The sequence below is a fragment of the Blennius ocellaris genome (assembly GCF_963422515.1).
Source record: "Blennius ocellaris genome assembly, chromosome: 14".
NCBI classification, from domain to species: Eukaryota; Metazoa; Chordata; class Actinopteri; order Blenniiformes; family Blenniidae; genus Blennius; species Blennius ocellaris.
In genome coordinates, this window is record NC_137663.1 from 15016619 (window position 1) to 15030816 (window position 14198).

General features: G+C 45.4%; 2 protein-coding genes across 2 annotated transcripts; both read left to right on the forward strand.

Annotated features, from left to right (window-relative positions):
* The first annotated feature begins 713 nt into the window (after positions 1 to 713).
* dlat (dihydrolipoamide S-acetyltransferase (E2 component of pyruvate dehydrogenase complex)) lies at positions 714 to 7846 on the forward strand. The gene is made up of 14 exons (XM_080508258.1): positions 714 to 1152; positions 2036 to 2137; positions 2220 to 2344; positions 2540 to 2693; positions 3302 to 3428; positions 3547 to 3725; positions 3824 to 3968; positions 4311 to 4378; positions 4639 to 4752; positions 5072 to 5179; positions 5294 to 5412; positions 6351 to 6513; positions 6617 to 6753; positions 6835 to 7846. Exons 1-14 carry the CDS (start codon positions 880 to 882, stop codon positions 6962 to 6964), a joined length of 1944 nt encoding a protein of 647 aa, XP_080364384.1. The 5' UTR covers positions 714 to 879; the 3' UTR covers positions 6965 to 7846.
* Positions 7847 to 9137: 1291 nt separating this feature from the next.
* On the forward strand, positions 9138 to 12067 carry LOC308139529 (immunoglobulin superfamily member 11; the record flags this gene model as incomplete). The annotated part of the gene is made up of 7 exons (XM_080508989.1): positions 9138 to 9321; positions 10133 to 10287; positions 10380 to 10446; positions 10538 to 10669; positions 10872 to 11027; positions 11651 to 11773; positions 11856 to 12067. The coding sequence occupies 7 exons, from the start codon at positions 9138 to 9140 to the stop codon at positions 12065 to 12067; spliced, it is 1029 nt and encodes a 342-aa protein (XP_080365115.1).
* Between the last annotated feature and the right edge of the window lie 2131 nt (positions 12068 to 14198).

Genomic DNA, 14198 nt, shown 5'->3' on the forward strand with positions numbered 1-14198 from the left:
GTTTCATGTTATGCTGAAACCACTTCTATTTTTCATGAAAACATACGAGAATAAAAAAAAATAAAAAATTCTAGTGTCTCACTGGGCACCAGAAGTATGTTTTATACTGATAAGATTAAAAAAAAGAAAATCACCAATTCTTGTTATAACAGTGTGAAGCACATTGCCGGAGAAGCACATGTATAAAACACAGTTGCATTAGTTGTCAAACCCCGTTTTGTAAAGTGTTTACATAACACAGAAAATCGAAGAACAGTGGAATATGAACAAATATGTGAAACCACGAATAAGTCTTTTGAATGTAGAATAATTTGTATAAATGATTTAAATGAGCCAAATTGGTGCTGTATGTGTAAATATCTGCTTCCACCATGTGGCAATTTGTGATACTGCAGTACATTATCGTTTGTAGTGCATATTAGCGACAGTTTCTGGGTTAAATATGTTTTGAGATCTGTAATACTCTTTTGTGAATATTTCTACGTGTTGGATGTGCTCAGAGGGCGGTTCAGAGTGACCTTTTCGTTTATTATCATTTTATGTGTTTACTTCTGTTTAAAAATCATCGTATTTGTTTATTTAAATTAGTTTCATGTGCCTGCTAGTGTTTTGTTTGTGTTTTATGTCTTCGTGTTTCTAATTCGTTGACTTCCACTGGTTGGGATTTGAAAAGTCTCGCTTTACGACAGCTCCTTCGGGTTGACGGCAGGGCACAGAGGAGAGCCGTAAAGCGCAGTGTTTTGGGCTGGAGGAGGTCATTAGAAAGTGAGGGCAGAATCTAAATCTGAAGCTTCTCTTCGGGACAGAGACTGTCGGAGGAGCCGCCGTGAGACCAACACGTTGTCTGCCATCACTTTGTAGTGTTCCGACCGCCGCGACATGCTCCGTCTCGTCCTGCGGCTCCGGCCGTCCGCTGGGCTCTCATGTCCCCGGCTCTGTCCCCGTGTCCTCCCGGCGGGGCCTGCTGCGGCTCCTGGGCTCGGCTCCGGCTCCGGTGCTGGCTGCGTGAGGCGCCTCCACCGCGGTGCGAGCTCACGGGCCGCCGTGTCTCTGGGCTCGGGCTTCGGCCGCAGAGCGACCCTGCTGCGGTGTCCTCAGCTGGCGGGCGGCGCTCAGAGCAAGCGCTTCTATAGTCTGCCGCCGCACCAGAAGGTAACGTTACCCCTCGTTCCCGGCCCCGGGACACTGCATGTGCATGTCCCGGGGACCGTAGCTTGACCTCTCCGCTGCTCGCTCCACCACGGAGCGCTCCTCCGGTAGAGGTTAAACCGTTAAATACGGCGAACCACACAGCTAGCTTAGCATAGCTTAGCTGCAAAGTTCCGGCGACAGTTTGTGACACTAGAATGTGTCAGTCCAGCCTTTGGGGAGTTAATGAAAGTCTCCACACGCCACAACAACCTCCAGGGCTGCTGTCACATGACGATTTCGTTAATTTCATTCTTCGCGTTGCATCAGTGCCCTTCTCTCATCCACCTGTGTGTTCAGGAAGTGATCACAATAAAGTGATCTCGTAAATTTGGCGCATCTAATCTAATGCATGTAATATAACTCAAGTGGAGTGTAAAGACCAGCTTTTAATAACAACACTGGATGGTGCTGGATTGTAAAACGATTTGATAAAACTCCTCAGAGGAACAGATCACCAAAAACAAGTCTGCTACTGTTTTTTGGGGGGAATTTGCATTTGAATTCAGGTTATTACCATATAACTGAAGGATCCTTCTTGTGCATGACCTCCAGATCGTTGATACTCTTAACAGATAAGTGCATTTAGAATATATTGTCTTCATACTAAATGTATGCATTGTTAAACTGTGACATACATTAGTTTTGCCATTATTATTTTGGTGTCTAGTATTTTAAATACTCCAAAACGTATTCATGTCGGATCGTCATTAATGAAATCATTGTCCACGTGAAGGCTTGTTTCTGTGTCTTTCATTTATTTGGAGTGACATTTATAGTAAATGCAGTTACTTTGTCAATGACCCGTCCGGACGTTAACTCCTCTAATTTGCCGTCTGTCCGTCAGGTGGAGCTTCCTGCGCTGTCGCCCACCATGCAGACGGGAACCATCGCTCGCTGGGAGAAGAAAGAAGGAGACAAAATCAGCGAGGGAGAGCTGATAGCCGAGGTCAGGGGCTCTCTGCGCGTTGGTTTCCTCGTGCAGGAGAACCGTTTCGTTCTCCCTGTCTAAAAGCTTTGTGTTCTTGTAGGTTGAGACGGACAAGGCCACCGTAGGTTTTGAGGTGCTGGAGGAGTGCTACCTGGCAAAGATCCTGGTCCCTGAAGGCACGAAAGATGTCACGGTTGGAGCCCTGATCTGCATCACTGTTGACAGGTATGTTTCCGTTTACCCTCCTTCGACTTTTATAGCATTGCTAGAAAATTGCTCTCTTTGGCATGTTATTGCTGTATTAGATTTTTTTTTTTTTTTTTTTTTAACTCAAAGGGTGCCTTTTAAGTCTGGATGCAGTTGAGCTCCATCTGAATAACTGTTTAACATCTGTGTGTGTGTGTGTGTTGTTCCCTGCAGCCCCGACTTGGTCGCAGCCTTCAAGGATGTAACACTCGACTCGTTCAAAGCAGCCAGTGCTCCTCCCTCACCTGCTGCTCCTTCCGCCCCTCCTCCTCCCCCCGCCGCTGCTGCTCCTGCCGCCCCAGGCAGCTCTTACCCCACACACTTGAAGGTAGGCGTGATTTTTACACAACTATACCGTCGGGCGCAGCGAGAGAACTGAGTTTTGCAGTGTTTTTGTGTTTACAGATGTGGCTCCATCATGTGTGTTACTTGCGAGCCAAACTACCTCATTCGCTGCCCTCATACAGGCCTCAGTGGTTTTCCTCCAAGTGATCGCTCTTTGTGCAAAATCGCTTTCTTGTTGAAATGAAAGAGCTTTTTTCATCTTTTGATTAAAATTTTTCATTCATGGGATGAAATATTTTGAGTGACGAAAGAAGCTGTATTTTGCAGTTTTATGTACTTCAGGTTTACTGAAGGATCTTCGTGTCATTCAGTTCTCCATGCTACCATGGTGTCTGTTTATATAAAAACAAAAATAAGGCAGTTATTTAGTCTCCAATACACAGGGTCCAGGTAAATTGTGATAAAGTCAATATATTAAAGCTTTACAAAGAAATGCATTAAAGCAAGCAATTAAGAGTCTTAAGTGATTAAGATTATAAAATACTTTTAAAACCTGTCTCTCACACACTCACTCTTTCACACTCACCTGTGAAACATGGAAGCTCCAGCTTCTCAAGTGTGTGTGTGTGTGTGTGTGTCACTGTGCTACAGATTGCGCTTCCTGCCCTCTCCCCCACCATGACGATGGGAACCGTGCAGCACTGGGAGAAGAAGGTCGGGGAGAAGCTGAGCGAAGGAGATCTGCTGGCTGATATTGAAACCGACAAGGCGATCATCGGTAAATCCAGGCTGCTTTCAAGCGTCTCGGTCCCGGAGTTTTTTTTTAGTTCCGTCGACGCCACTTCTCTTCTGCCGGGCGAAGTCTCACCTCGTCTCTTTCATGTGTCTCCGCCAAGGCTTTGAGGTGCAGGAGGAGGGATATCTGGCGAAAATCCTCGTGGAAGAGGGAACTCGGGACGTTCCGTTGGGAGCGCCGCTCTGCATCATCGTCGAGAAAGAAAGCGACATCGCTGCCTTCAAGGATTACGTGGAGACGGGCGGAATGGAGGTTTCCACTCCTCCTGCTCCAGCCTGGGTGAGACGAGACTCTTTACTCTCATTGGGAAGTTCCTCGTGGGATTTTTTATTTTTTTTTTATTAATCACGTCAGAGTACCCGGTGTTTATTCTGCAGGTTGCACCTCCGGCCGCCGCCGCCGCGCAGTCTCCTGCTCCAGCAGCCGCGGCCCCGGCTGCGCCCAGGAAGGGACGTGTCTTCGCCAGCCCGCTCGCAAAGAAACTCGCCGCTGAGAAAGGAATTAACCTCGCACAGGTCGTCGGTAAGTAGCAAACCTAATTCACCTAAGAATGAAAAAAAAAACCCCAAAAAACTATGGATGCAGCGGGTTCAGGTTCGGGTCCAAAATGTTTAAATAACGGTTTTGTCTGTTATTTCTTGTGACTCTAAAGTTTTAACTGTGGTCATTTTGCCTTCCTATTAAAACAAGATATATTCCGATCATGATAAATGTATCAGATTTTCTATTCTCGATTCTCAAAGCCAGTAAGGTAAAAGTTTATGAATAATAAATCAATCTGATGAGAAAATCACTTTTTCCATAGTGTTCTTTAATCCGACGCGTCTCGATGTTGAGTTAACTGGATGTTTGTTGTTGTTTCAGGCACTGGTCCCGATGGACGCGTCACCCGGAAAGACATCGATGGGTTTGTTCCACCAAAGGCCGCGCCTGTAAGTCTGAAGTTATATTAATGCTCATTTAGTCCATTTACTTTCTCTTTTGCAACACTTTTGCTTCTCAACATCTTTAAATTTGCTGGTTTGAAAGGTGTTTTTTTTCTTTTTTCCTGAACCAAATTCTTCACCTGTTGTCTTTAAATGAGTTTTTTTTGAGGGGGGGGGGGGGGGGGGGGGGGGTTGAGGACGAACTGAGAAGGTTGCGGGTTCCTCTCTTTACTTTTGTTGCTGATGGAAACCCCTTGCGTTGGCAGGCTGTTGCTGCTGCTCCCACTCCAACCGCTGCTGCAGCTGCGCCGACACCTGCTGCGGCTCCATCTGCACCAGCCGGCACCTTCACAGACGTCCCCATCAGCAACATCCGCAAGGTGAGAACTCGCGAAACTCAAGACTTTTTGTTGCTCCGCCATGACATCGCCCCCCCCCCCCCCCCGTTCAAAGTCCCCCGCCACCTGGTGCGCACCAACTCCCGAGGCGCTCCGTCTTTGCGGCGCCGCCGTGTCGATGGCTTGGAGGCAGGCGTCCTCGGGAGCGTTCAGTTCCGTTATCTCAGACCAGCGCCGACACGTTTTGCCCCGCAGACGCCCACTCGGTTCGACGGAAAGAGCCGGATTACCGCACCTCATTCCCTCGCTGTGATTAACTCCACATCAAAGCTGAATTGCGCGTACTTTGTGTGTCCTGCAGGTGATTGCTCAGAGGTTGATGCAGTCCAAGCAAACCATCCCCCACTATTATCTGTCGGTAGACGTGAACATGGACCAAGTGCTGGAGCTCCGGAAAGAGCTGAACGCGGTGAGTTCTTGTAGTTCACAACAGATAAGAATTTCTTTTTTCAAATTTTTATTGTTCAACTCAAGACAATCAGTCATGTGTTGTCAAATAAACAACCTTTGCCCGTCTCTGCAGGAGGTGCAAGCTCAGAATATCAAACTTAGCGTGAATGACTTCATCATCAAAGCCAGCGCTCTCGCCTGCCTCAAGGTTCCCGAGTGCAACTCCTCCTGGTTGGACACGGTCATCCGCCAGTGAGTAAATACCCGTGACCGGGCACATCCAAGCACATGCACATGTTTACTTGCATCAGGCAGGAAAGAGATTAACCTTCGGTTGCTTTGTGTACCTGTTTGATCTGAATCTGTCCGTGTGTCTGCATTTAAATTGTAAAAATACTCATTTACAAACAAACATGTTGCCAATTCCCCTGGGATGTTTTCTCAGGACCAGATTCATCTTCGATCCTGACTTGTCCTGAAGATTTTTATACATTTACTCAAATACCTTTAGTATGTGAGCAGGTACAAAACAAACTTTCCAGATGACATGTCTGCAGCACCATGATTATAAAGTAACAATGCGGAAGAGCCGCCAGCAACAAAACCATCATTGTAGATCGCTTCGATGTTTGTCTTGAATCTTGATCCTCATATAAAATGACCCTGTATATCACAGGATTGTTTTTATGCGAGAGCCGCATGTTCAAAATAACTACAAATGAATATGAGGTGATCGACACCAGTCTGTCTATGTGTGTCCGATCAAAGAAAAGTCTGATGTTTTTGAGGCATCTTGTCTTTACAATCTCCAAAAATAAAATAAAGAAAAATAACCTCACTGCATCAGAGGAAGGTGTTTGTGTAATGGAAACCACTGCATTGGCTCAGCAACACCTGGAGAATCATTGCTGTGATGCAGTGAATGAACTTTGTTGAACCACTGCTTTAGTGAGAGTAGCAACAAAAGAAAGAAGAGTGTGCAACAGAAAGAGAGGCGTGTTGTTGTTCCAGAATAATAATGTGACCTATTTATTGGTTGTATTGGGTCTTAATGATGCAGTTTGACAGCTGTGCCAGAAGAGGGCACTCTAAGCATGTTTTCTAAACTCTCCAGAAGCTAGAAGAGTAGATTTGTCCCAGTTACTGCAGTCTCGGTCTCGGTCTCACCTGTATTGAACGTATGTTTCCAGGAATCACGTGGTGGACGTGAGCGTCGCTGTGAGCACGGCCAACGGTCTCATCACGCCCATCGTGTTTAACGCCCACACCAAAGGACTGGCCGCCATCTGCAGGGACGTGTCGGCTCTGGCTGCCAAAGCAAGAGACGGCAAACTGCAGCCTCACGAGTTCCAGGTGTGGGCACATGATGCGACTGTGGTTCAGGCTTTGGCTATAAATAGGAGTTATCAAACTGAAACACCTTCTTTCTTTCTTTTTTTTTTATCCCCTTCAACAGGGAGGTACATTCACAATCTCTAATTTAGGGATGTTTGGCGTCAAGAACTTCTCCGCAATAATCAACCCCCCTCAGTCCTGCATCCTCGCCGTCGGAGGCTCCGACAAACGACTGGTCCCTGCCGACAACGAGAAAGGGTCGGTATGCCGATGGCGGTTGCCTCGACGCGGCAGTCCAAGCGGAAAGGCCTGACTCGTTTCCCGTTTTGCGTCCCGCAGGTTCGACGTCGCCAGCATCATGTCCGTGACGCTGAGCTGCGACCACCGGGTGGTGGACGGAGCGGTGGGCGCGCAGTGGCTCGCCGAATTCCGCAAGTTCCTGGAGAAACCCGTCACCATGCTGCTGTGATGGGACTGCAAGTTTGGCCACGGAGCCGCCGCGGCGGCGGCAGGCGGGGCGGGGGGGCGGATTCTCCCGCAACCGGCTCGTCTCCCACCACGTCACTCCCAGTCACCCTGAAGGGGAAGAGGCAGAACTCACTCCGCTTACCCGTCTGTCTCGGCGTCTCTCCTGTCCACCTTCGTCCCGTCTCGCTCTTTCTCGCTCCTGTGCTATTTATTGTGCCCCCCCCCCCCCCCCCCCCGTCTCACGAGAGACCAGAATCGGGTCTAAACTTCCCCCTTAGAGTACAGACTGGCCATGCGTCACTGAAACCGAGTTAACGAAGGGAAATGTTACATGTGGAACCAGCCCTCCCAACTTTGTGCGCGTGTTTGCGTGTGAGTGTGTGTGTGTGTCTGCACACCTTTTAGTGTGATTCTTGTGTGAATATGTTAAAGATGACTGGAGTCTATGTGCTTCCAGTCTTTTTAATCAAATAATATGGTTGTTGTCTGCTTGCAGGCAACAGGATGGAAATAAATGTAAGTTATTGTGCAGTCAGATTCACACACTCTATTAGTGGCCACACACACACATGGAATATTATTTTCTTCTTCTCCTGTGGGTCGATGCTACACTGTGTATATTCTCCACTGTGGACGAGCACAGTGCTGTATATATATACTGTACATATATGGCGGCAGCGTAGGAGACCTCGCCATATAATTTAAAAAACTGTATAGTCCTGAGTGATTCTTGGGAGGCGCGTGAAGAAAATACTGAACAGTTTTGCCAATTCTCTCTTCGGTGGGGGTGTTTTGTTTTTTTTAGTCTCGGAAATGTTCTGTATTTCACAGCTGAAACGCACAAAGCTGGTGCTGGACGTTTAAATAAATTGGGAGAAGTCAACCTGGTGCCATCGGCTCTTTTGATTTGGAGTTTCATTTTTAAATGGAGCTGAAGTTTAAATAAAAAAAGACTTGATTCACTCAATATATTTTTAATGTGTAAAAAGGTTTTAGGGGTTCAATAGGCTAAACCACTTTATATTTCATCTTTATCATTGTCTCTTTCACGACTGTTTCATATCAAGTTACTCAATAAATAATTCCGCCCCTGAGAGCAGCCTCAGACTGACACTTCATTCAACATGTTGTGTTCGACCCAGACCTGCTTAAAATGAAACTAATATTTTAAGACTTTTTTTTTTTTATATTATAAAGTCAGTGTAGTAACATTTCTACAAAAAAAAAAAAAGGATTAAATGATAAGAAGCACATTAAATATGACTTCATCCTGAACTGCAGGAAGATTTAAATGCTTACTCGGCTGATTTCTTTTTTCAGGCGTCACTGCATCAAGTCATCGCCATCTTGGGATTTGATTTTTCAACTGTCACCAAAAAAGTAATACAGTGGAATAAGTACATTTGAACACCTTGGAAACATTTTAGATTGAATAAATATTATTTTGTTTTTCAGTTTTAGCTCATAAAATCAAAAATACATCTTGAAATAAAACAAATCTCACCTGAGGAAATATTCTAACTCGGGACCATCGACATTTGATGACGGTTGACTTTTCAACGATATTAAATCTTAATACATTTCATTTCTAATGTACTTTTCATTTAAAAGTCTCAAAGTGCTACAAGCACATTACAATCTTTTGCACACACTGCTCAACAAAAGGATTCAGCTCTAATCTTCAAGACATAGCTTGTACAATCTCTTATTACATCTTTTTGTTCAGCTGAAAATGTGCACACGTGTGCAGGGAAAACATGCAAACTCCAGTTTCCTCATTCACTTCATGACAGCTGCCACTCAGAAACAGCTATCAAATATATATCTATAGAAACATATTTTACAGGCACGGACATTTCAAACTTAAACCTCCAGACTGAGAATGTTCTCATCGGCTATTCTGTGCTATTATACGTCACCCTGCAGCATCGTGAGCCTGAACATCAAGAGTTATTTATGAAGCAGCTGCACGTCTTAATGCTACACTAACTAATTAGACTACAGGGTCATCATCACTCCACTGCAGCCGCTTCGCACTGAAACCATCAGAATAAAACCTCCACCTGCAGGTTCTCTTCATTAAAGGTTGCCTCCTCAAACATACAATGAGACCTAATGAGAGCACAGAGAGAAGAAAAACTGATAATAACGGAGGGCGGTGCTTCACTGATGGCATGGTTCTCCACGTTAATCACGCATGCCTGGGTTTTTGGCCACCAGTCGAGAGAGAGAGAGCGAGAGGGAGAGAGAGAGAGAGAGAGAGAGAGAGAGACTGTCTGTCTCACCTCACAGCCATGGGTTCTTCTGGAGGATGGACGTTCTGGACCTTATGTGTGTGGTTCACTGCTCGGGAGGCTGGTGAGTCACAGCTCTCTCTCTCTCACACACACACACACACACACACCTACACACACACTTTCTCTTCAGACATGAAAAGTCACAGTTTTAGTCAAAGTTACAGCTTCGTGTGATTTGACGCGTGTGCAAATGAACAGCTCCCGACCAGGTTCAGTGAAGTGTCATGACAAGACAAACCCGAGGATCAGTTGCTGAGGTTGCGTGGTCACGTCTCCAGCCGCGACTAACAGAAAAGCTTACAAGAGCTCATTTTGTTGTTGTTGCAGGTTTACCAAAATATCATGAAGGCCTCTGGAGATAGCTTCACAAATGCATCATTAATATAGAATATTGTACACTTTGCAATGATGCAACCTTGACTAACTTTCCAAACTCTGTAGTTACAGCGAGTAAAAAGTTCCTGTCTGACATTACGAGTATCGGTTTGAAAGGTTTTGCTGAACACCGACTGACATTTTGGAGGCCGGGATGTAAACAAATGCAGTGAACTGACTGTGGGCTTTCACAAACACATCCCGGTGAAGCGGGCTGTTGTTTCCCCGTCGGCCCGCGATCGGCTTGGCTCGCCCTCAGACCTGTCAAGTGTAATTACCAACCAATATGCACACTGAATTCCCCCCCCACACACACACACACATATACTCACAAAAGGCCTGGGGATGGCAGAGAGGAGGAGGAGGAGGAGGGGGATGAAGGGGGAGGAGTTGATGATGACAGTCGTGGAACAGGAGAGGGAGAATTGCACATCAGACAATCACAATATACCCCGTATAAATGTCAGATAGAATACATCTTCCCTGTCCTTTCACAGCTGCGCTCAGCGTGTCGGTGCCTGAATCCAGCCTGGAGGTCGTTCAGGGGGATTCTGTGGTCCTGCCCTGCTCCTTCTACACCTCCACCGGTCTCTCCAGACTCAATGTGATCTGGACGCTGGCTCCCTTCACCAGTCCGGAAACCCCCATCCAGGTGAACCTGCTCTGGATCTTCCTTTACTTTCACCTTGTGGTCGTGTGGCACGTGAACAAACCTTTATCAGAGACGTCCTCTGTGACTTGCAGGTGATCGTGTACGACCACGGGCAGGTGATTGAGGACCCCTCCCTCACCGGCAGGGTGGGCTTTACAGGTGAGTCCAACACTTCACACCAGCTGCGATCAGCTCCAACACCCCGGATTGGTCAAAAGTGGATTTATTTCACTTATCGGACTGCCTGCAGGTATTCCCGCGACTGCAGATATCGTCCTGAACGACACGCGGGTGTCAGACGCTGGGATCTACCGCTGCATGGTCAACAACCCTCCAGAGCCTGCAGAGGACGGCATCGGAGAGCTGGCCCTGAGTGTGCTGGGTGAGAGCGTCCCAGGAAATAATCTTAATTCGGTCTGATCTACTGATCGTTGTTACTTTATTTAAAAAAGTCCTCGAGTCTCGTAATGCTCACTTTGCTGTAGAGGTCCATGTTTTTGATTCTATTTACTATTCACATAAAAAAAAAAAAATGGTTCAAACTGCTCAAGTGAAGTATTTCCCGCCTCTCATTTGGTCCGTAGTGCCGCCGTCGCTGCCGGCGTGCCAGTGGGACGGAGACATCGACGTGGGGGGAAGCGTCAGGTTGTCCTGCTCGGTGGCCGAGGGCGTCCCCACACCCGAGATCCGCTGGGACAAACTCAACCCCGAGGAGATCTCGCTTCCCATCCAGATCGAAGGTCAGTGGCACGAGGTTGAGTTGGTTTGGAAGGCTTTTTTTCTGTGTTCTTATCGTGAACGCATGAGTCCAACGACCCGGTAACAAAAAATAAGTCTTGAGGAGTGAACGTGAGTTTAAGATGCTCTCTGTTCACATAGAATTTACAGATGATCAATATTTCAGTCTTGTGAGCTACTAAATGAGGGGAAATTAAGTTGTAATGAAAGTAAAATCAATGAACTTCTTGAAATGTGTGGAGTCCGCGCTCTGATCTCACACCTTCTCTATTTAAATATTTATATTTTGTAAAGAATTATGAACAAACTTTAAACTGAGACTGATAGTTTAGTGACTTAGTTTAACTCCAGATTCCCGGTGGTGCCCCGAAATTACTAATTCATAAATAACAAATGTATTCCAATTAATAATTTAGCCAAGTAATTAGTTTTATTTATTAATGAGTAAATGACCATTTATTCCAGTAAATTTCAGTTCTTCATAAATTACTTCCAAGTAACCTATTACTGGAAGTAATTCACTGCTAATAACCAAACGTAAATCCCAACGGTGGTTTCTAAGCCATCACCCTCTCACTCTTCCGACCATTCCTGTCCTCCAGTGACCGTGTCCCTTGTCTTCCAGAGGATCTTTCAGGCTCCGTCCAGATCATCAATGTTTCCACTCAGACGTCCGGCATGTATCGCTGCTCGGCCACCAACGTCCTGGGAACGGAGAACTGCTACGTGAACTTGTCCGTCTACAGCAGTGAGTGTCTCGCATTCTCCATCGGGGCGTCTCCTCACCCCCACCTCGTCGGCCGATAACAGGAAGCCGTTGTGTGTTTCAGCCCCGGACGCTCCGTCGGGGATACTGCAGGGCGTGCTGCTCACCCTGTCCATGAGTCTGGTGCTGCTGGCTCTGCTGGTGCTCGTGCTGTGGCTCCACCGCACGGGGCAGGACGGGAGGCGGAGGGAGGCCAAGGAGGAGGAGGAGGAGGAGGACGAGTGTTACAACGAGATCCGCTACACCCCGTCTCTCATGAAGCGCTCTTTCGTCTGATCTCCCGCCATCAAGAAGCAGCCCGGCTGTCAGAGTAAAGACTCGAGGAGGGCCGAGATCCATCTAGACAACTTCGTCTGCAATTTGTACAGCATCAGATCTCTAAAATAAACACCCCAGCTCTGAAAGGTGTGGGTTTTCTTTTTTTATTCACAGGAATGTGTTCATCACACATTCCGCCAAATCTCACAGAGCTTTCGCAGATTCCTCACACTGAACTTTAAGTCACAAAAAAAAAAGACACTCAGGAAATTGTCATCGAAAAACTAATTTACCCGAGTGACAGTTTTGAAGGTTACAAGTGGTTGAAGCCCCGTCTGAAAATTACTGTTGGCAAAGGAGGTGAGAAGTTGACATGACACTTAAGAGTCAAACTTTATGTAAAATATTTAACCCCAACCCTGCTGGGTAAACTTCCTTTAACTAGTTTTCACATTATTTTTTTTTCTTTCAGTTTTATGGTTTCCTCATTCTGAAGTCTGAAGCAACTCAAACATAAGTAAAAATAGATTTTTTTTTTTAGTTTGCCCAGGATAAAACAAATGTAATTTAAAAGGTGAAAGAAAACACCCGAAGCAGCTTTGCAAACAAAGACACAAAAAATCCTTTAATTTAAATAGGAGGGAGAAACAAAAACAAACAAAAAAATCACATAAAAAACTGTACATAACATTGAACATTGACTTAACGTTCTTAAATAAAAGACCCCCCCCCCCCTTCCAAAAAAATAACTCAAACAATAACAAAGTGGGATGGTGTATGATACATCTTGTGCAAAAGAAGTATTAATTGATTCTTCCCAGACTGAGTGCGCCTCTCTCTGCTCTGCGACGGGTAAACACAAGAATCCCTTCCCACAACCTCAGCATAGTGTCTCCAATGTAAAACAACCCAAAAATCCAATAATAAAATAGATTTATATTTTAAATATATATTTATATACCAAACATGCTGTACATAAGTTCAGAGATTAGGAAATCCCTTCTTTTTTTTTTTTTTGTTGACACCCAAGTCTGTCCTTGTGCTTTCCCCGACTCCCAGCAAAAGAAAAGAGGAAGAAGAAGAAGAAGAAGAAGAAGAAGAAGAAGAAGAAGAAGAAGAACTCCCTGTTGCTTTGGATACAAAATGAATGAAGAGAAAAGAAAAACAGAAAACAGGACTGATCACAAAGTCTCTGTTTTTCCTGAGTCGAGGGAGTTACTCGCATGATTCGAGGTACGCCGACACTTTTTCACCGGCCACAGCTTCTTCTCTTTAAAAAAAACAACAACTTTAAACTGCTTCTTTTGTACTGTTTGTCACCCTTTTTTTTTTAAGAAGTGAGGAGTTTTAACACGAGAGCGACTTTTCCAGCATGCTGAACATTTGTGGATATAAAAAAAAACAATAAAATATAAAAAAAATGTGTCATGTCAGTGTGACTCGGTACTCGACCTGCCAGTTTGCAGCCACTCATCTTTTAGTTTTTCTCTTGAAGCCCCTTCCAGTTGAAAACATCTTCCCACAGAAGAATTTGATTCATTTCCCACATGATAGACCCTGAGAACACCGGCCTCTTTCCAGGTCTCCTCCGGGGGGGGTGGGGGTCTTGGTGGGAGAACGGCTCACCGCAATTAATGCTATGGCACTAGCTTATCTCTGAATCCTTTCACCTCTACTAATCACGTGTGAATTCTGGGGAGACTGCCAGCTTTTTTTATTTAAAAAAAAAAACAAAAAAACAAATCTGTTTCATATTCTACTTCAAGTCGCCGAGACTCTCGATCAGTGTTTTTCTTTTTTTAAATTTGATTTTCACAGTGGTCGAACAAAACAAGTGCAAGAGCGGAAAAAGAAAACCCACTTAAAGTGACTTGTCGGGAAATACTTCCAGTTACGTCGGAAAATAAAACAAAAGAAAGCCACTGGTGTGATGATACAAGTGTGAAGACACCGAGCAACTGAGAATTGGGGGGGGGGGGGGGGGGGCAGGAGGCAGAGTTCTAATTCGATATATCAGCACACCAAACAGACAAATAATGAAAAACCCAGTTGAAGATATCTGCAAGACAAATATTAATTAAATAAATATTCCACCTTTGCTTTCAGTATTTATTCAGCTTTTGTTTATTTCCAACTAAAACGCTGGATT